Source organism: Felis catus, chromosome F1 (genome assembly GCF_018350175.1).
Source record: "Felis catus isolate Fca126 chromosome F1, F.catus_Fca126_mat1.0, whole genome shotgun sequence".
Classification (NCBI taxonomy): Eukaryota; Metazoa; Chordata; class Mammalia; order Carnivora; family Felidae; genus Felis; species Felis catus.
Window position 1 is genome coordinate 32,493,175 of NC_058384.1, and position 23,528 is coordinate 32,516,702.

The 23,528-nt window shown below is 42.6% G+C and overlaps 1 protein-coding gene across 18 annotated transcripts in view; it reads right to left on the minus strand.

Annotated features, from left to right (window-relative positions):
• HHAT (hedgehog acyltransferase) overlaps positions 1-23,528 on the minus strand; it is a 318,442-nt gene that overhangs the window by 214,517 nt on the left and 80,397 nt on the right. For all 18 annotated transcript variants that reach the window (XM_023247996.2, XM_045049167.1, XM_045049166.1 and 15 more), the window contains 2 exons: positions 22,166-22,375; positions 14,054-14,225 (listed from right to left, as the gene is read on the minus strand). In XM_023247996.2, coding sequence (XP_023103764.2) covers positions 14,054-14,225; positions 22,166-22,375 — 382 coding nt within the window. The remainder of the gene's footprint in view (positions 1-14,053; positions 14,226-22,165; positions 22,376-23,528) is intronic.

Below are 23,528 nucleotides of genomic sequence, written 5' to 3' on the forward strand. Positions count from 1 at the left end.
CAGCACTCATGCAGCAAATCTCCCTGGAACCTAGCTTGAGCCAAGAAGCTGGTTATAGGAGCTCTAAGCCTCAATGAAAACTGAAGTAGAAGGGAAAAGAAATCAACCTCTCCCTGAGCAAGGATAAAATAAACGGGAAGGAAATTCTATTCTGACATCTCCAGGAGGGTATTACAGGGAATGAAAGAAAAACAAATGTCACCCCGTTGCCATGGAGTCCCTAATGTCCTCTTAATTACACTGAGTAGCACTTGAGCTCTGTCAGCCCCACGCCAGCCACCACTGCATTTTCCATCTCCAGCAAGAGGGGATCTAATACCTTCCACACAGTTTGTGAATATCCTCATTGTTTGATTAACCACATCAAACGAATCCCACAGTAAACAACCTCTATTTACATCCCTATTCCTGTTAACTTTGCAGTCATCACTCTTTGGAATAAAAACATAAGGTGCAGGATCCCCCTTTGGCACTTTATGCAAAATCATGGCTCAGTCACTGGCTTGGATGTCTGCTCACTCATTAACACCAATGTAATGTCATTCACTAGGCAGCGTCCCTACAAAATGTATTTTCTTCACCTGAACATGCATATGAAGGGTGCATTCAGCACCCAAGCAGCGCCCTGGTGAGCACCAGGGAGAGACAGACACCAAAGGTGGTGGCATAGTTCCTTTTCTAGCTGTAGAAGGAGAGCTTTTGCTCTACTTAGAGGTGCTCAGGATGGGTCGTTTCTGGGCAGGGCAGAATACTGCCCAGTCCTGAGGTCCTTAGAGATGAAAGCCCAGTTGCATATCTTCTGGTGCATAAGACAGACAGGCAGCTTTTACTTGGGCTGTGCTGCTGCCTCACACTGTACTGCAAATTCAGGATGGGGGGGAAAAGGCATTACGGAAGGAAAGAGGATAGAAATGATCCAAAAAAAATTGAAATATATCTTCACTATTTCCGAAGGAAATGAGAAACTGCACACCAGCACCCAAGGCCCCATGGCCTTTGAAAGCCTTTTAAGTCCTTAATGTTTGTTTTCTTTCTCTCTCCGAGCATCTTAAAAGATATTAGCTCCCAGACCCTAAAGCTAGGGAAAGCCATGGCAGCCTGGAGGAAGGGACACCCAGAGGAGAGACACGGGGAAGGCAGGACTGCCACAAGGCTAGAGAGGAGCAGGTGAGGGTCACTGGGCTGGGTCTGAGCAAGGGCACCTGAGCTGCCCTGACAGGGACACAAAACACCAGCCATCATCGCTGAACACCGCTAAAGCAGCATACTGGCTACTGTCTCTATCTTCTCCCTTCTGATTACTCTACAGCCCTGATTGAAACTCCCTATAAATGACCGAATCAACAGTGGAAAAAGCCAACCATGGCCAAAGCCCACAGCACCTTTCAAAACGAAACAGACTCTCTTTTGTCCCTTCTTCCCCGGCCTCTCTTCAATTTCTGATAAACTGAGCGTCCTTTTCTTCTTGAAACCTTCACAAAGCCATCTGCTTCCTCCTGCACTGGTTACTATTCCTTCTCATCTGTTGCTGGCACCTCCTTTTCTGCCTGCCTCTTAATTGCTGGCATTTCCTCAAGTTCTATCCACGACCCTCCTTTTTTTTCTCACTCGACACATTTGCTGGTCCCTTCATACCCAGGAACGCTACATGTGATGGCTTTCAAGGGTCTGTCTCATCCCCAGTCCCTCTCCTGAGCTCCAGTGCCATCTAGCTAACTGTAGCAGAGACGTCTCTGCCTCGATGTTCCATTTTCAACTCAACTTGTCAAAAACTGGACTCTTCACTCTTCCCTAAAACCTGCTCCTCGTCCTCCTGTATCCCTGGCTGCTGGTGAACGGAAGTGTCAGTCATCACCTCAACTCTAAACTCTCTAGACTCGTCCCTCTGCCACCTCCCTTTCACAATGGTGAGGAGACACCACTGACCTTACTTCCATCTTTCTCCTTCCTCACTTTCACCTTCTTCTTCTTCAGCCCCCTGCTCCATTCAAGTCCTGACCGTCTGGCTCCTGGTTAACTAACAGTCCGTCATGTAAAATGCCATCTGGCTCTTTCACATTTGTTGAATGAAGAGACGGACCACATTCTAACCGATTTTCCTATTTACAGTCTTACTCCGCCCTGATTCATATCCTGCACTGCAGGCAGAGTGATACTCTAAACCCTAATTCTCATTCTGTTTCCTCTCTGCTTAAACACTTGATGGTTTTCACAGTTTGAGTATTTAAAATGACCAAAGTAGTTAAATTACTTCCACGGCATCCTATTGCCTAAAAGGTAAAGTATATCGTCCTTAGCATTGTTCCAAGTTATCCATTAAAAAACCCCTGTCTTTCCGGAAGAATCTCTCACTATATGTGAGACTCACATCCAGCTCCACTTACAGTTTACAGTCCCAAGTGCACCACAGTAACCCGTACCAAGCAGGACCTTTGCGTATGCTGCAGCCCCAAGCCCTCCCCCTCAGCCCTGCCCGTCCATTTTAAGAATCAACTGAAGCATGAGCCCCTCTACAAAACCTTTGCGACTCACCCCTATTTCCAGAGGTAGCAGGAGGTGAAGAGTAACCCCATCCTCTTTTGTACCCTCTGCCCCACTGAATCCATACAGACATCTGTCTCAGTACTATAAAACTGTATATGCAGTAAGAAAACAATGTTCTTGGGCACCTGGATGGCTCAGCCAGTTAAGCCTCTGATTCTTGGTTTTGGCTCGGGTCATGATCTCATGGTTCATGGGTTTGAGCCCCATGTCAGGCTCCACACTACTACAAAGCTTGCTTGGGATTCTCTCTCAGCGTCTGTGTCTGTCTGTCTCTGTCTCTCTCTGTCTCTCTCTCAAAAATAAGTAAACCTTAAAAAAAGAAAAAGAGAAAACAATGATCTTCATGTATGACTTCACTAGAATAAGCTTCTGGAGAACAAAATCTGTGTCTCATTCACCTTTGCAACCCTTAATGCATGGCACTTAATAAATACTTACTGAATGGAGCAACGATAGGACATTAATTAATAGGACATAGCTCAAATAATAAATACTCCAGTGCTAAGGGTATTGAGAGTAAAAGTTACTTTCAAGTTGGAGAGGGTTGATATGAAGACTTTCCTGTTTTAAGTCAGAATTCAAATTCAAATGGAGTCTGAATACCGGTTGTCCAAGAAAAGGTTAGCACTAAGGTGACACTATAAGGACACATTAGAGAATGAAAGTGGTTACTAACTGATAATCACGACAAGACTAGCAGTGTGAAATAGAAATGTAAAATGGGATTTATGCCACTCTGCAAATCATAAAAGCTAAATTGCTTTAAGAGTGACATGAAGTATCAATTATAAAAAAATTGAGATCTTATTTTCCCGGCTGTCTCACACTAACTTTCAGAACTTTCTGTTTGAGAAGAAATCTCCAAGACACTGTTCTCTACTTCCTACTCAGAAGCAAACATTCCTGGCTGCCCACCAAACAAACCCTCCCACAGTCCTTGCCATTGAAAATGCAATTTTGTTCAAGTGTTCAAACTCCCTCCTACCTCCCCTCTCATGGTGACCTGGAAGAAATTTCTAATCGTAAACCAATCATGGGACACCTATTCCCTTTGCACAAGGCTAATTACAATGTGGGCATATAGCACCCATTATGGCCATTAGACATCAGAGGAGAAAGGTTGGTGGGGTGTTTCTGCAATGCACATGTACTGTTTCTATAATAATGAAAGGTCTCACAGGCAAATGTCTTTATGACCTGAGGGTCGGGAAAATTTTTTTTTAACTCTCCAAAGTGTGACAACCATAAAGTAAAATTCATAAATTCAGCTACATTAAAATAAATTCTGTTCATCAAAAGATAAAAATTCAAAAGTCAAACCACAAACCAGAAGATATTCATATTTTCAAAAGCACATATAACTGGGAAAACACAGTAATAAATAAGTCCTTTGGATTCATGAGAAAAACACAAAAATCCCACTGGAAAAATGGGCAAAAGTTATCAATAGGCATTTTTGCTGAAAATGATATACTAAAGTCTTATAAACTACTAAAAGATGCTCAAATTCGTTAGTAATCAAGGAAATGCAAATTAAAGCTATGAGATCTAATTCACACCACATTTTCAAAATTAAATGTCAATACCATACAATCCAGCAATTCCACTACTGTGTATTTAACCAAAAAAAAATGAAAATACTAATTCAAAAAGATATATGCACCCCTATGTTCACTGCAGCATTATTTACAATACCCAAAATATGGAAGCAACCTAAGTGTCCACTGATAGATGAATGAATAAAGATGCAGTACACACACACACACACACACACACACACACACACACACACACACACACACATCTGTAATGCAAAAGGCATTTCTTACTATGGGCCAAAAAATTTGAAAGCTACTTTCGTTGCACATGTTCTCCAAGAAATCTACAGAAACAGCATTATGCATAATAGCAAAACCCTACGATAAATTCAAATATCCTTCTATTAATAGAGTAGACAAATAATTTGTAGTATATGCATACACTGGCATGCTATACAACAGTGAAAACGCTACCTATGGTAACATGTATCAACATGATGAGTCTCAAAAACACACTTTTAGGCAAAGAAGTCAAGTCACAGAATAACACACCAAGTATGAATTTTTATATGAAGATTTCTTAAAATATGCAACTTTAGAGATTTAACTGTGGTAAAACTATAATGAAAAGGAAGGGAATAGATTTCTGGTTTCCGGTCCAGCATGTAAAGAGCAAAGAAGTCATCACTGCACCCTAGTAAAAAATAAAAAGCTAAACAAACTGATAATTACAAATATTCTTAGGTGGATCAGAGAAGTGAGGTCACAGGGCAAATGGCTGCCAAAACATGGAGACAGGTGTACCCAGAGAATCACAACTTACTGGAGCAGAAATCCCTATGGGAACAGGTACAGGGGTGTGAAAATCTGGACTGTAAATGATACTGCTGGAGGCTCGGTGTGGAAAAGTCTGAGAGTTAAAAACCACAGGGGAATAAAGTCATAGGGAGGCCCCTGCACTTTTGTGAGCTTTATTTCCAGGAGTTCTACCACACTCTCAGGATGGAGATTAGAGAAAAATCCCCCATGCTCCTGGCAGGGAGAGGGGTAAAATAAACATCTGGAAATACACCAGAGCATTCCATTCTTCTTAACAAGGCTTGCCCTCCAGACAAACTATTTTACCATACCCTAACCTATTGGGGTTTTATCAAAGCCTAACCAACCCAGGAGATAGAAAATACTCAATTCTAGGGGCGCCTGGGTGGCTTGGTCGGTTAAGCGTCCGACTTCGGCTCAGGTCATGATCTCACGGTCCGTGAGTTCGAGCCCCGCGTCGGGCTCTGTGCTGACAGCTCAGAGCCTGGAGCCTGTTTCGGATTCTGTGTCTCCCTCTCTCTCTCTGCCCCTCCCCTGTTCATGCTCTGTCTCTCTCTGTCTCAAAAAATAAATAAACGCTAAAAAAGAAATTTTTAAAAAAGAAAATACTCAATTCTAGTCTGCTTTGGTCTTCTACATGAAGGGAAGAGAAACACCCAACTCCAGTCCCCTCTAGCCATCCTACACTAGCTAAGAGGGTTGAGGGGTTAAAAAAAAAAAAAAAAAAAAGAATCATTTGTGAAATTCACAGCACAGGGACAAGGCTTATAAAAGATGGAGACCTAATCACAGAACTACAGAACACTTCCCCTTCCCAACACCTTACCATTATATTACTAAAGGCCTTTACTGAAGTTCTTTTTTACTCACTACATTATGTCCACCTTTCAAAAAATTTACAAGGCATACTAAAAAGCAATCAATCAATCAATCCCCCACAGTTTAAAGACACTGAGAAAGCATCAGAACCAGACTCAGTTATGGCAGGGATGTTAGAATTATCAGATCAGGAATTTAAAACAACCATGATTAATACACTCAGAACTCTAATGGAAAAAGTAGCCAGTATGCAAGAACAGATTGGTAACATAAGCAGAAAGATGGAAATGCTAAGAATCAAAAAGAAATGCCAGACATCAAAAATACTAACAGAAATGAAGAGTGCCTTTAATGGGCACATTAGCAGACTGGATACAGCTAAGGACCTGAGCTGAAAACAAGAGTTGGATGTTTAACCAAATGAGCCACCCAGGTGCCCCAGAATTTCCCCCAAATTAAAGACAGACACCAAACCAAAGATCCAGGAAGCTCACAGAACACCAAACAGAATAAATGTCCCCAAAAACTACACCTAGGCATATCATACTCAAACTGCAGAAGATCAAATATAAATGCAGAGGAGGGTGGGGAACCTAAACTGTAGAGGAACAAAGGGAAGAGTGACATCCAACTTCTCCTTGGAAACCATGCAAGTATGAAGACAGTATAATGTTTAAAGTATTGAGAGAAAAAAAAAATACCAACCTAGAATTCTGTATCCTGCAAAATGATCCTTCAAAAGTGAATGAAAAATAAAGACTTCCTCAGATAAACAAAAATGGTGGAATTTGTTTCTGGTAGGTTTGTCTTGCAATAAGTGTTTTAAAAAGTTCTTCAGAGAAAATAAAAATAACATAGATCAGAAACTCACATCTACATTTTAAAAAAGGAAGAGTTGAGGTACCTGGGTGGCTCAGTTGGTTAAGCGTCGGACTTCAGCTCAGATCAAGATCTCACAGCTCGTGGGTTTGAGCCCCACATCGGGCTCTCTGCTGTCAGTGAAGAGCCCACTTAAGATCCTTTGTCTCCCTCTCTCTTCCCCTCCCTTGCACACATGCGCACGTGTATGTGCACATGTGTGTGTGCACTCTTCCAAAAATAAATAAGCATTTAAAAATAAAAACATAGAAAAGGAAGAGCAAAGATAAATAAGTTTTTATTTTATCTTTACTTATTCTAAGAGATAAGATTCTGTTCAAAACAAAAGCAACAATGTATGACTACAGTTTATATACATGAAATGAATGACAGCAATTATACAAGTGATGAGAGGGAGGAATTAGAAATATTTTGTCATAAGGTACTTGTACTACCATGAAGTGGATATAGTATTACCTGAAAGTGGTCTTGGGTTAGTTGTAAATGTATACTGCCAACTCTAGAGCAACTACTAAAAAGTTAAAAAGAAGTATATCGGATATGCTAAGAAAAAAGAGAAAATGTAATGATAAAAATTCTCAAAACCACAAAAGGCAGAAAAAGAATGACATGCAATAATAGGAACAAAAAAAAAAAAAACAAAAACAAGAAAAGAGCAATGAATAGACAACATTAAGAACATGGAAGTTATTAACCCAATTATATCAGTAATCACTTTAAATGCCAATGGTCTAAATATACCAAATAAAATACAAAGATTGTCAGAATGAATCAAAAAACAAGACCCAACTATATACTGTCTAAAGTAAACCCGGTCTAAATATAAAGACACATTTAGATTACAAGCAAAGGGACAGAGAAAGATATACCATGTTAACATTAATCAAAAGAAAGCCACAGTAGCTTGGTTAATTTTCAGACACATTAAACCTCCAAGGAAAGAAAATTATCACGGATAAAGAGGGACACTACATAACAATAAAAGAGTCACTTCTTTAAGAAGACATAATAATCCTCAATGTGTATGTACTGAACAACAGAGGATCAAAATACATGCGGCAAAAACTGACAGCACTGCAAAGAGAAACAGCCAAATTCATTATTACAGTTGGATATTTCAACACCCCTTTATTAGAAATGGGCAGATCCAGGGGTGCTTGGGTGGTTTAGTCGGTTGGGCATCCGACTTCGGCTCAGGTCATGATCTTACGGTTTGTGAGTTTGAGCCCCATGTTGGGCTCTGTGCTAATGGCTTGGAGCCTGGAGCCTACTTCAGATTCTGTGTGTGTGTGTCTCTCTCTCTGCCTCTCCCCTGCTCGCTCGCTTGCTCTCTCTCAAAAATAAACACTAAAAAAATTTTTTTTTCATTTTTTTAATTAAAAAAAAAAATGGGCAGATCCAGCAGGCAGAAAATCAGTGAAGACATAGTTGAACAGTACCATCAGTCAACTGGACAGAATTGACATCTATAGATACTTCATCCAACAACAGAATACACATTCTTCTCAAGCTCACATGGAACATTCACCAGGACAGATCATATGCTGGGCTATAAAACACACCTAAATAAATTTAAAAGAATAGAAATCATACAATATCTTTTCTTAGACTATAATGGAATTAAACTAGAAATCAATACTAGTGATAGCTGGGGAAAATACTTGGAGATTAAACTCACTTATAAATAACACATGGTTCACAGAAATCTCGAGAAAATTAAAACATATTTTGAACAAAAATGAAAATACAATTTATCAAAATTTATGGGATGCAGCAAACAGTACTTAGAGAGAAATTTATAACATTAAATGTATATGTTAGAAGAGAAGATCTATAATCAATAATTTAAGTGTCCATCTTAGGAAACTAGAAAAAGAAGAGCAAATGAAATACAAAGTAAACAGAAGAAAGAATAAAAATTAGAGCAGACATCAATGAAATTAAAAATAGGAAATTAATACAAAAATGTCAACAAAACCAAAAGCTGGCTCTTTGATCGATAAAATCAGTAAGTCACTAGCTAGGTTAAGAAAAAAAAGAGAGAAGACATACATTACTAATACGAGAATAAAAGTGAAGATATCACTACAGAGTCCAGGAACATGAAAAGGATAATAAAGGAATATTATGAATAACTCTATGCCCATAAATTCAATAACTTAGATAAAAAGAACCAATTCCTTAAAAGATACAATCTGCCAACTCACAAAGAAACAGAATAGGCTTATATCTATTTAAAAAATTGAATCAATAATTAATAACCTTCCAAGACAAAAACCATTTAAGGAAGAAAGTATACCAATACTACAATCTCTTCCAGAAGACATAATTTGAGGGAATACTTCTTAACTCATTCTAGGAGGCCAGCATTACCCTAATACCAAACTCAGACAAAGACATTACAAGAAAACTACAGACCAGTATGTCTTCATGAACACAGATGCACAAATCCTCAACATATTAGCAAATCAGAGGATCAAGAGGTACAAAATTTCAGTTACTAAATAAGTCACAGGTAAACTATACGATAGGGAATATAGTCAATAATATTGTAATAAAAAGAATTAGCAAACCAAATCCAATAATGTATAAAAACAATTATACACCATGACAAGTGAGATTTATCCCAACTATGCAAGGCTGGTTCAATGTCTGAAAACTGATTAATATAATCCATCACATCAACAGACCGGGGCGGGGTGGGGAAGCATATGACAAAGTCCAACACCCATTCATGATAAAACCTCTCAGCAAACTAGGAATAGAGGGGAATTTACTCAACTCAATAAAAAGCATCTTCAAAAAACCTACAGCTAACATCATACTTAATGGTGAAAAAACCAGAAGCTTCCCCATTAAGATCAGGAAAAAGGCAAGCATGTCCCCTCTGATCACTCCTTTTCAACATCATACTGGAAGTCCCAGCTAATGCAATAAGAGAAGAAATGAAATAAAAAGCATATATTTTGGGAAAGAGGTTACATGATTGTCTACATAGAAAATTCCAAAGAGTCAACAACAACGGTAAAACCTCCTGGAACAAATAAGCAATAGTAGCAAGGATTCAGGATACAAGGCTAATATACCAAAGTCAACCACTTCCCTAGATACCATCAATGAACACATGGAATTTGAAATTAAAAACAATACCATATACATTAGCACAAAAAATATTTAGGTACAATTTAACAAAATATGTACAAGTTATATAAAAGGAAAACTATAAAACATGTTACACAAATCAAAAAAGAACTAATTAAATGGAGAGGTATCCCATGCTCATTGATTCAATTTTGTCAAGATATCAGTTTTTCCCTAATTGATCTATTCAAGGCAAAATCCCATCAAGTTATTTTGTGGATATCAACAGATTCTAAGGTTTGTATGGAAAGATAAAAGACACAGAATAGCTAACACAATATTGAAAGAGGACTGACACTATCTGACTTCAAGACTCACTGTAAAGCTACAGTAATCAGGACAGTGTGACACCCGCAAAAGAACAAAAAGATCAATAAAACCGAGGAGACCCCCATAAATACAGTATGCAATCAACCTTTAACAAAGGAGCAAAGGCAATACAATGTGAGCAAAGTTAGTCTCAATAAATGGTACTGGAGGGCGCCTGGATGGCTCAGTCAGTTGAGCGTCCGACTTCAGTTCATGATCTCACGGTTTGTGAGTTTGGGTCCCGCATCGGGCTCTGTGCTGACAGCTCAGAGCCTGGAGCCTGCTTCAGATTCTGTATGTCCATCTCTCTCTTCCCCTCCCCCACACGCGCTCTGTCTCTCTCTGCCTCTCAAAAATAAAGAAAACTGGGGCGCCTGGGTGGCGCAGTCGGTTAAGCGTCCGACTTCAGCCAGGTCACGATCTCGCGGTCCGTGAGTTCGAGCCCCGCGTCGGGCTCTGGGCTGATGGCTCAGAGCCTGGAGCCTGTTTCCGATTCTGTGTCTCCCTCTCTCTCTGCCCCTCCCCCGTTCACGCTCTCTCTCTGTCCCAAAAATAAATAAACGTTGAAAAAAAAAATGTTTAAAAAAAAAATAAAGAAAACTAACTAAATAAATAAATGGTACTGGAACATCCAAATGGAAAAAAAAAAATCTAAACACAGACTTTCCACCCTTCACAAAAATTAACTGAAAATGGAGTATAGATCTAACTGTAAAGTGCAAAACTATAAAACTCTGGGAAGATACCATAGGAGAAAATCTAGATGACCTTGGATGTGGCAATGACTTCTTAGATACAACACTAAGGGCATAATCCATGACAGAAAGAGTTGATAAGCTGAACTTACTGAATTTTTTAACTATTGTTCTGTGAAAGACACTGCCAATAGAATGAGAAGACAAGCCACAGACTAGGAGAAAATATTTGCAGAACATCTGTCTGATAAAGGACTGTTATCTAAAGTACACGAAGAACCATTAAAAATCAACAATAAAAAAAAAGAAAATCCATTTAAAAAAAAGCAAAAGACCTTAACAGACATCATGAAAGGATATGTTGTTGAAGGGGAAAAAGATGCTCTATGTCAAATGTCACTGGAGAACTGCAAATTAAAACGAGTGAAATACTACTCTATAGCTATTAGAGTAGCCAAAATACAAAACACTGACAACACCAAATGCTGACAAGAACGCAGAGTAATAGGAACTCATTCATTGCTGGTGACAATGCAAAATGATACAGCCACTTTGGAAAACAGTTTGGCAGTTTCTTACAAAACCGAATACACTCGGGGCGCCTGGGTGGCGCAGTCGGTTAAGCGTCCGACTTCAGCCAGGTCACGATCTCGCGGTCCGTGAGTTCGAGCCCCGCGTCAGGCTCTGGGCTGATGGCTCAGAGCCTGGAGCCTGTTTCCGATTCTGTGTCTCCCTCTCTCTCTGCCCCTCCCCCGTTCATGCTCTGTCTCTCTCTGTCCCAAAAATAAATAAACGTTGAAAAAAACAATTTTTTTTTAAAAAAACCGAATACACTCTTTACCATCCAATCCAGCAATTGCACTCCTTAGTCTGTATCCAAAGGAGTTTAAAACTTGTATCCCCACAAAAACATGCACACGAATGTTTGTAGCACACTTACTCCTAATTATAAAACTTAGAAGCAACTAAGAGGTCTTTCAGTGGGCAAACTGTGGTACATCTAGACAATGGATTATTCAGCACTAAAAATAAATGAGCTATCATGCCATGAAAAGACATGAAGGAACCTTAAATGCATAATAGTTCTAAGTGAAAGATGTCAATCTGAAAAAGCTCCATACTGTATGTTTCCAATTACACGACATTCTGAAAAAGGCAAAACTACAGAGATGATAAAAATATCAGTGGTTTCTGGGGGTTAGAAGGGAGGAAGGGATGAGAAGAAAGAACACCAAGGATTTTCAGGGCTGTGAAACTACTCTGTGGCCTTACGGTGGTGGATACATATCATTAGACATCTGCCAAAACCCAGAAACTGTACCACAAACTCCAAGAGTTAATCCTAATATAAATGATAGATTTCAGGTCATAATGATGCATGGATGTAGGTCCATCAGCTGTAACAAACGCACTGCCCCAGTGGAGACGTTGGTAGTCGTGGAGGCTGTGCACGTGTGAGGGCCAGGGAATGCATGGGACATCTCCGTACTTTCCTCTCCAATTTTCTATAAACCTAAAACTGCTCTAAAAATAAAGTCTCTGTTTTTCAGTTAAAAAAAAAAAAAAAAGGGAATGAATGACACAACCAAAACTCAGGAGAGGGTGACAGAAGGTGATGGGTTACAGATGTAAACAAAGGGCTTCTAGGAATCTGGTTAGTTCTTAAGCCGAGTGACAGATCCCCAAATGAATCAGTGATGACTTTTCAGAGTCCCTGGATTTACCGCCCCTGGTGCTGACCATCGAGATAACAGCTTTTCCTTGTTTAAACCCCATTTTGAGTTGTGCTTTCTGTTATTCCCAGTTAGAATCACCCAAACTGGTAGTGTCTTAATTTGGATGCAGTACAACTGGGATCTGATTTAGCATGTCAACATTTAATCCTATTCTGTTTGTCTAAGCAGATCATTAAAACTTTACATTAGTTACCCTCCAACTATAAAAAAAGATACGTTTGAGGGAAATAAAGAAACTATAATTAAAACAACTCAGTATTTTTCCAACCCTAAAACGTACCTCCCTTGAAAACATTCTGATTAAGCACGTGTGATACCAAGGACAATCAAGACTTTTAAAAAAATCTATAAATCACCAAAGAGATAAGGCATCAGGTTTGTACTCTTGCCCTCCGTGGGGAGCGGCTTAATCTGGCTGGAAGATCACACATTTCCCATTGGAGCTACAGGCTAGAGGTCAGACCACAGGGCTGAATTCAGCTACCACAGGAGTTCTTAAAAGGAGAGCAAACAAGGAAATGAGATTTTGTTCAGAAAGGGGCATGGTCTCTGCTGTTTTGACCAGAGAACTAAAGAACAATGGTTTCTTCACAGACAAGTCCTATACTAGAAATTGCGCCCTGCTTAGGAAATCACCTCCATTCCACCTACTTGCATAGACAAAAAAAGGGGTGGGGCAATAGAGGGACATACATAGGCACACACCATTCATTCTATCTACCAGACACTATGAGCTAAGCCCTTCACCTGCATGGCTCTATTTAATCCTCAAAACAACCCTGCAGGGGCACCTGGGTGACTCAGTCAGTTAAGCGTCTGATTCTTGACTTCGGATCAGGTCATGATCTCTCTTGTGAGATCGAGACCCACATCAGGCTCTGCACTGACAGTGTGGAGTCTGCTTGGGATTCTTTGTTTCCTCTCTCTCTGCCCCTCCCCTACTCATGCACGTACTCTCTCGCTCTCTCTCTCTCTCTCAAAAATAAATCAACGTTGGGGAAGAAAAACCTGCAAAAGCAAGTCTGCTCATCTCCTAAGATGAAGCTATGGAGAGGTTTAGTAAGCTGCCAAAGGCTGCCCACTAGTGGTTCCTGGAGCTGAGATTCACACCCATGTCTGTCTGATTCTAAAGCTTGTATTCGTTTCTTTATTATCATACACAAGAACCACAAAGAATACCACAGGACAACTCAGTCTTGGAGCATTACCTCTTTGCAGGGACTCAAAGGCTGCCCCTGCACCCCCGCATCTCTTACGCACTGTTAAGTCCAGTGCTGGCCACACCATGAAGATGCAGACCCAGCCAAGCTTAGCAGGATTCCATGATGAAAAGGGATCCCTACCATCCTCGGCTCCCAGACCAAAAAGCCTGGCCCTCACATCCACCAGCCACTTCACACATGCATCGTCTTGGCCACAAGACGAACAAGGTTGAAAAACCCAAAAAAAAAAAAAAAAAAAAAAAAAAAAGAGCGTTTGCTCAAGGCAACTACACCCCGTCTGCCCCCAGTCCAGCTTCACTCTGAAGCTGACTCTTGATGCTCGTTCTCCCGACAGTCATTTCCACAATTACCTAAGGTCCAACAAGAGACAGCCCTCAGGAGAGGGGCGCTGCTGTAGATGGCGTGCATGTACATGAGGTGAACCATCAGCTCTGCCAGCCACCAATAGCAGAGGAGGCGACCCAGCCCCAGGGCAAAGGCTGAAAGGCTGGACTTCAGCGAGCAGTACTCTTGCTGCTGCATCTAAAGTAAAAACAAAAGAAGTCATTAGATTGCGTGTGGACTGTTTGCATCTTTCAAATAGTCCCCTAGACAATGTTTCTAGCATACTTCTCACAAATTTTATTCATATATGTACTAAAAGAGGATTGGTTTAGTTATTCATTGTTCTTAGGTGAAAAAGTCACACCCAAGACCGAAAACTCTGTCCCAGAGTAAGAACAGGGTGGGGCCAACAAGCTAGCCAAGAACCAAGATGGGTTCTGCATCCCTCCATCCCTGGCAACAGCCCTGCAAAAAGCCAGGGTGGAGGGCAAGATCTGATACAGTCTCTCTTCCTCAGGACTCTGGAGTCTCTTTGGGCCCAGGTGTCACCGGCCTGTCTTCATCCATCACCCACCCACATGTAAGGCTGGTAAAAGTAAGGCCAAGTCAGGAAGGGGCACAGGACTGGTAAGAGAAAGGGAGAATGAGACACAGAACCTGGCAACAAGGAGAAAATGAGATGTGGGTGTGTCGTCTTACCTGAAGTTGTTTTTGAAACAGGCAGAATAAACGCAAACAGGGACACTACATGGGACAAATCTCTGGCTCGGCAGGCAGTGCAGTGTAACACTTAAGAACATGGACTTTACAGTCAGAACTGGGATCCAATTCTAGCCCAAACCACACGGCTGTGTGATCCTGAGCAGGTTACTTAATCTCCCTGAGGCTTGTTTCCCTCATATATAAAGTGAAAAAAAAAATTGCCATGACTAAATACGGTAACACAGAAGAGGTACTGAGTATAACACCTGGCATATAAAAAGCACTGGTTAATTGGTAGTATCTGATAAGTGATGTGCCTCCTACTGCCTTTCTTCACATTCTTCCCTCATGGCATCCCAGACTACTGGCTACAGGGCAGAATTAGGACACAGTTCAGAGCCAAACACCAAAAGTAAAAGAAAGAAGTTCTTATTGTTCAGAGTCACCAACAAACTACTGAGCTCACTCAATATGTGTGGACATATTGAGTCAAAGTAGCCAGGCTCTGGGTCTTGCTTGCCCCATTGCCCGCTGCTTAGGGACACCCAATAGTTTAAAATACATAATAGATGTTGAAAGGCAGAAGCATCTTGTAAAATTTGCGTGAAGTCCATCAATTTCAGACTTACACCACTAGACAAACGTACAAAAACAAGAGAGAGCAGGTCAATTTCTGGATCTTGCTCTGACAAGATTTTATTAGACTGAAGGCTGCTATGTAATACAGAGGTGAATTTAATGCATGAATGATGAAGTAGAATCTGCAAACATTCGCTGGCAGAAGAAATGGGCTTGATTTAGCTTTTGACGGTTTGGGCTCAAGACACCACACAAACAGGTAAGGCCCATTCTTAGGGCCTCTTTGGCTTCCAGGCTCCTTGAACATCAAAGGCACAAGGAGTCCCGCTACAGTCAGGAAGAGTGAGAGGCAGTGCCCTCAGAGAGGAGGGGGAACCTGCACACCAGGGTGGGTATTTTTATTCCACTTTGACAATGCATTCTACCACTTCCGCAAACTGTCCTCACACAGCAAGAAGCCAGCTGAAGAAATTCTGGCTGGCTCAGGGGCATTACAATAACCTGCACGAATGGTGTGCTCCCTTTCACCATCTGCTTGGGTAGCTGCACCAAGGAAAGCTCATTGGTTTAATATTTTCCATGTAAATTGATCAAACCAACAGGAATTTCCTTTTTCCATTACCTGTCCACAGATGGCCTTAGAAAGGTATTTTGCCGAGCCATTCCAACCTCCCTTGTTAGAACCAACAGTAACTGCTGGGAGAGATCTACCAGGTCACCTGGGAAGAGTTTTCCAGGAAGGAACACTGGGCATATGAGGGCTTTGCAGACGCATATAGATCACAGCCGAATGCAACCACAGCTGAACTATGTGACCCAATGCACATCCCTTACCAGGCATAAACTGAGGGTGATTTTCATTTGAATGCATACCATAAGTGTGCATGCTCTCCAAGACTGCATAAAGTCTACCGCAATGGATCTGTAGGCCAACGGATGGATAAAACTCCAATGCAGAAACACCTACCTGCCCAATCATTCATGTCTACATTATTGAATTGAGAAGAAAAGGAAATAACTCAAATGTCCAAGAGTAGGAGGTTGGTAAAATGCATGAGTGCACCTCAATATATTATGTAGCCGTTAAACTATTTCTTTCAATGTGTATAAATAATGAAAGACTGGAAAGATACATACCAAAATGGCGACAGTGACTGTACTCTTTTTGGTAGGATTTTTGGGTTGCTTTTAACAATTGGTTATTTTTATTATCGAGGGGAAAAGTAATGGAACTTCACGATATTGTGAAGACTTTGGTCCTCTCTGCTTATGACCAAAGTAGAGGCAAGGTCCTCTACTTCTTCACCTTTCTAAAAACCATCTAGCTTCAGGATCTCCCCTGGGCAGCCCAAAATCCTCTATGGGTAAGTATTTCTCTCTCTCTTTCTCCTACACTAGACCCATGTTTATTTCTCAACTTCCCACCTTGCTTGTTGATTTCTCAACTTCCCACCTTGCTTGTTGCTCAGTACCTATGTACTGAGTTCCTCTTTGTTCATTCTTTTCCAGCTCTCTAAAGCAAATTCATTTTGATCTAATTACCATCAGCAATTGAGGAAACAATTATGAACATAGTGTCCATTGGTCTGTGGAGGCTGGAAGAAGAGTTCAACCCAAGGCAATCAGCAGAGCTAAGACAGGAAGAGGCACCTACACCATTCCAGAGCACAGGTGGGCCTTTCTTGGTGCCACACTCTTGGAGGGAAGCAAGTCCCCGGCTGAATGTGATAATGGCCTCAAAAGCATTGTTGACAGAACACAATCTTCAAACAACCAAATGTCCCCAGATTCTAAAAAAGCAGCTCTCTGCACGTGGCCTGTAGGCCCCTAAGCGCAAGCCTACCCTAGCACAGGTCCCCTGAAGACCAGCCCCGCACCTGAGGTCTCAGAGCATCACTAGGGGTGCAGCCCCATCCCACAGAGCCCCCCCCCCACCAGCCAGGCAGTCAAGAAAACACGTCTACCTAATCACCTCTTAGCTCCAGGCAATCACTGTTCAAGGTCAGTTCAGAGGACTGCCTTCGCTTCCCCAAACAATGTGCAGTCTAAAATGACACAAATATCTATAATTAAGGAGAAACGTGAGGTGCATTTTGTGGCTGATTGGCTTCCCAATAATGGCTTACCTATTCTCCTCAGGGCAAAACTTCTCTACCCAGTTTAATAAGGTATAATTACGTGTCACCACTGGACCAGAAGGGCTGGACTCTTCTCCACAATGCCCCCTTTTTTGATGCCAGATGCCTCCTCATTCCGAGTAACAGAAATGTCAATCCTTAATTGTACAAGTGAATACAGGAGAAGGAAAACAATCCAGTTTCCTTCTATTCACTTGTACTTAAAAAAAGTTATTCATATTTCTTTAGAGTCATATGATTGCAGTCCATTTGTAACTTCAATCTAGTTGACTCCCTTTTAAAAAAATTCAGCATTTGTCCCTTGCCGATCCAGCAGGAATAAAAGACATGCCATACACAGCTCCCCTAATGAGCAGGGCTGCTCTCTGGCCTGCGTGCGAGCATTTCATTTCAGAGATCTCAAACCTCGGGGGGTGCCAACCGTTAAGACCATTGGAAACCACCATCAATGGGAATTTTGAGTTAAGACTCCACTAAAAAATACACATTAACTCATCTGCCAAATGCATTTTAAAACATGTTATATTTTAAAACCTCATTTCATGCAAATTGCATAAAAAGGAATATTGAAGCCTTTCAAAGATAGTCTGATGATTAAAGATGACAGTTCTCAAAGATGAAAGGTTCTCTTCCTTCACACACTAATAATACATATGTTTAAGAGCGCCAAACAAAAGCCTTCCCTGGAGCCAATGTTCGACTGTGCCAAATCTGCTCCAGCCTCTACCCTTGGGTCAAGGGCACTGTAGCCAGGTGTCTTATTCCTTTGTAATGGAGGAGCATCTCTCTAGTCCATGGTCACAGACTACACCCCCTACTCCCAACAAAGCATTCTGTCATCAGCCCTGCCCTGCCCTCCCCAGGCATCCAGACCAGGCCAGGGGTTTTCAGGGGTCTCTGTCACAACAGATGTACCTACAGCTGGTGCAGCTGCCACAGGACGAGGACCTCCAGACCCAGATGTCCACCGGGCCACACGGCATCCTCTAACTCCTGTGGGACTGGCTGCCCAGCTGGCAGCAAGGCTCACGTCTGTACTCCTTCCACCCCAATCTGCATTCTCTTAGCCTCTCTTTGTTTCCGTGTTACCATCTATAAAGTGGTGGTAACAACAGTATCTCTCTCCGCCTGTGGCCTTGGTGATGAAGAAGTTGGCACATGCCAGGCCTGGCTGAGAGCAAGTGCTCAGTCCGTGTTATACCAGGTGGCCTCTAGAGCCAGAGCCCGCCCCAAACCCGGAGCAGCATGTCTGTGACATTGCCCACCTGCCCAGCTCTCACAGGCCCCAGCCACTCAAGGGCTGGGCTCACCCCGGTACATGCGGCAACCACCTACATCTCTCTCCCGAAGAGACAGAGTCAATACAACTGGCCTCTTCTAAGGCCAAGAATGGCCACTGCCCAGAATTCCCCACTGCTGTGCCCACCTACGTGACAGGTCACCCAGAGTCTTGGTTCTGGCCTGAACTGTATTAGTTCACAACCTTGGGAGCTTCCTGGGGTAGAATCTAAAACCGGCCCCTATACACAGAGGGCATGGAGAGACAGAAGAAAGAGGCAGGCCACTCCAGATTGGTAGGTGGCCAGTGTAATAAGCAGAGAACTTCTATACAAGACTGGGCTGGGGTGGCTGCAAGAACTCCACACCTGCCTACCAAATCTTAAAAGTTTATATAGAGGCCTTAACTAGGTTCAGTCACATATTCAGTCCAGAGGGTCTCGATGACACCCTATTCTCAAGTCTATGTCCCAGAAACAGCTCCTAGTGGGGAATGGTAGGCCAATTGTACATTCTAAGGACAGGGGAAGGGGTGAGGAGCTCTGACTGCCTAGGTTCAGCTTGCGGGTCAACCAGCAATCACATCCTCTCCAAGACCTCCTCCAACAACCTACCCCAGAATTGTCACACACTTTCGGCTAATGACAACAATAACAGTAATCATTAATACTTCGTAGTGTTTACACATTAAGCCATGTTACCTATACAAAATCATGTGATCCTGAGAACAATCCTATGAGGGAGATACTATTATTCTTCCTATTTCACTGATAAGGAAACTGAGTCACAAACAAGGTAAGCAATTCACCAAATGCTCTCTAGCCAAAGAGAAGCAGGAATTCAAACCCTGTAACAGTAGGGTTGGGCTCCAGGGTCTTTGCTCTTAACCACCATGCTCCCCTGGAGGCGGGGGGAGCACAGCCCTCAGCAAGGAAAAGCCCCCTGGCCCTACCACACTCAGACTCACTGTCCTGCCCCACACCAGCCCCCCCCCCCACCGCACAATTCCACCTGCTCAGGGAAAGATGTGGGGACCCCAGGCTCCAAGCTAAGTGAATAAACAAGCCTTGTGTGAAAGTGCCTCTGCTTGTTAACCTGCCCCCAGCCACAGAAGAAAAATAAGCAGGGCATATGTTCCTGAAACTGCAAATACCATCTGAGAGGGCCTTCAAGTCAAGGCCCTGCAGCCTCTTGACAGGCAGATTTTTATCTGCTCACGATCAGTGTGCAAATCTCACATGCCTTACCTCACAGAGGACACCTCTTCTATGCTTCCCTCATCTTGTGTATGCAATTTACACACAAACTGGGTGAAAGATACATTCTCCCCAGGGTGTGCCTAATACTGTCATTTAACCAACCAGAGTTTGCCCTTCCAGTTGGTTTCCACAATGGGGCTCCGCTGCCCCCTGGTGGCACAGCCTCATTCTCTGGCTCTCGCTGACCTGACCACCTAAGAACCATGACTGTCAGTCAGTATTATCATTTTAGGTGACATTTATTCATTCACTCACACAAACGTTGCTTACAAGGTCTTCCAGTTGGCTTTCCTCCTCCCACTCTTGGGAGTGCAGCCCCTTCCTTCTTGGCCCCCCGGAAAGAATTCTTTCACTACTAGCTTTAGCTTCCTGGTTAACTGCTCCCCTTTGAGACACATTTCTCTCACAGAAGGTAAGTGCCCCATAAGACCTTCTGTAACTGCAGAAACCTCTCGGCTGCTTTTACTTGTCCTGCAGCTTACTAAACATTTTGCCATTTCTACACCGACTTTCCTATGCATCTTCCCAGATCGTACAGAAATGTTTCAATTTGCCTTCTGAGTTTCCTGGTTTTAGCAAGTGCTACCATTTTGAAAGGAATGAAAAAAGAGGGGTAAGACAGAGATGCAACCAGAGCCCCTACAGAATGAAACTGGAGGGCCTGAACCCACACTGCACTTGGTCACCCCCACCCTCTGGCCCCCAACTCTACTGAGGAACTTAGGACAGTTCAACCCCTCAACCACCAGCAGGCATCAGAATCACCTGAAGGCCCATTAAATCCCATTGCTGGGCCCCACCCCCAAAATGTCTGAATCAGATCTGAGGTGGGGCCCAAGAATCCGCATTTCTAACAAGTTCCCAGGTGTTCCTCCTGCTGCTAATCCAAAGACCACACTTTGGAAACCACGGAGCTAGAAGATCAGCTGCCATCACTAGCCACCTATCTTTCACACAATCATTTTAAACATAATTTTCAAACACAATCTTCAAATACTTCATGACAGAGGAATGATCCTATGTAACCCAAACTGAGGTATGAGAAACCGTATGCCAAACATGTATCTGCCTGGAATATCCATTTCACTTGAAGACTTATGGAGAAAAAAAAGTTAAATAATTTAACTGGCAATTTTAAAACTGTACATTGTTGTTATAATGCAGAAGTACACTTTTGAGTACAAGAATAACTTCAGGGGATTTTTAAGACAGAATACGAGATTTTTAAGAACCCTGCTATTTTTCCAGGGGGCACCTGACATGCTCGCCTTTGGAAATATGCAACACTGCTGCTGGCCCTGCACTTTGAGCCCATTTCCAGGCATGTGTATGTGTACATGTGTGCGTGTGCATGTGCTGTGTTTTATGTGTACATGAGTTGTACTGCGTGTGCATGTACATGTGGACATATGTATTAATATTCTCACCTCCATCAAGATTGTTTTGGTGACAGGAGGTAGGAATGTCCCTTGAGAAACACAGGCTTTAGGTATTATCAATTACTAAACTTTTATTAACTTCATGAACATGTTCCATGAGGCTAGCTATAGAATGAGAACAAAATTTCTAAGTAGGAGGGAAAGTGAGGTGGGAATGACATAGATAGCTTGATGGGAGCTTCAGACAAAGCTGTAGGGAAGCTGGGTCTTGGACAGAAACAGGCACTTGAACCCAAAAACACACTGTTACCTTGAAACTCTCTCTACCTGCACTCTGTTGGCTCATCTAGGTCCCCCTGAACAATTCCCAGGCGATGGCAGTTACTTCATAAGCAGTTTGTGACAATAAAGGAGAACATGATATTTTCCAACCAACAGCATAGATAGTATCTCTTTCTACTTTTCCCAGTACCACCACCAGAATCCACTTTTGTCTTTCCCTGGGACTTCCTGGCAGTGGATACCCACCCCTAAGTTCCTTTCTGTGCCCAGTTACTAATCCTGGTTGCCAGCACCCACTGAAGTCAGGGTGGGGGGTTCCTAGAGCCAACATGCCCCAGAGACAGGCTGATCTGTATTTCAAATACTTATTTCTCCTAAGTATTTCATTTGTTACCTAAGAAGTCACAACAGAAACATGTCTTAAATTTGTGGGCACCCCAGAATGAAAAGCCTCAGGAGTCTCATGGATGGCCATGGCCAACAAGGACGGAGTGCCGATCCAGTCCCCCCACGGGCTCTACCTGGGTGATGAACTCTGGGAAGCTGAGGATGGGCCCGTTGTGGAAGACGGGGTAATAGAAGACGTAGGCCACCAGCCAGGGAAAGGAGTAGAAGCTGTTCTCAGTCTCCTGCCAGCAGAACTCGAGGCTGAAGCTGGTGTAGTACAGGCAACGCACGGTCAGCGTGAACTGCAGCAAGTAGTACTCGTTCTCCGTCTGGTACCACCCCCTCTGCAAAGTCACAAGAAGAGGACAACTCTGGAGTGTCAAGGAGGGATGCCATCCGGTCCCCTGGGAAGGAGACCGCTTCCACAGAGAGAGCAGCTGTACCATACAGGGGGTTTCTCCACCACTGGGCAGCAGGTAGATCTCAGTGGGAATGGAAACCAGGAGTTAATGAGCAGTGGGAGGAAGAGCGTCTCTAACACCGCTCGTCTACTTAGCGTTAGGCCTCGTGTGCGGTGATGAGAGTTTGCCCAGATATGCATCAGATTCATCCAGTGGGGGACATGGAGATGAGCTACAGCCCGTGGATACTTGGACAGTTCTTCCAACAATACTGAAGGCAAAGAGAGGCTTATAAATGTCACATGGGATTCCTGTGTTCAACATATTTTTCCTTTTGCTCTTCTGTTAATCTGGCTCCACATGTAGTTGAGAACTACTTGCCAAATAAGCTTTAGAAACACAGTCAAGAAAAATAGTCCTTGCCCTCGAGGTGTCTAAATTCCCACACAGCAGATAGGCATGTAAGTATATAATTACAATGCAGCACGAGATAAGACATAACAAGCATGTACTAAAAGATGTATGAAATAAAAGACAAGAAGCAAATGCGGTAGAATCTTAACAGTACTAGGTGGGAGTAAAATTTGGATCATTTTATAATCTTTACGTTTTTACATTTGCCATTACATATATTGCCTTTTTAATGAGAAGAACAAGTTATGGGAATACAGACAAGATATAACGGGGGACAAAGAAAGGAATAGTTAATGTGATCCATGGGAGGACTTTTACAACTTTACACAGAAAAACCAACCAGTGAAGAGTTTCTATTGCATGTCTGAGCCTTCAGCAGCCACTGAGAAAGACTAGGAGAACTGCAAGTGCAAGCATGGAAACCCGGGGCTCCTGAGTGGCTCGGTGGGTTAAGCAGTTAAGCGTCCGACTTTGGCTCAGGTCATGATGGGCTCAGGTTCACGGGTTTGAGCCCCGCCTCAGGCTCTGTGCCGACAGCTCAGGGCCTGGAGCCTGCTTCCGATTCTGTGTCTCCCTCTCTCTCTGCCCCTCCCCTGCTCGTTCTCTGTGTCTCTCTCTCAAAAATAAACATTAAAAAAAATGTTTTTAATAAAAAAGCATGGAAACCCAAAGCAAGCAGTTT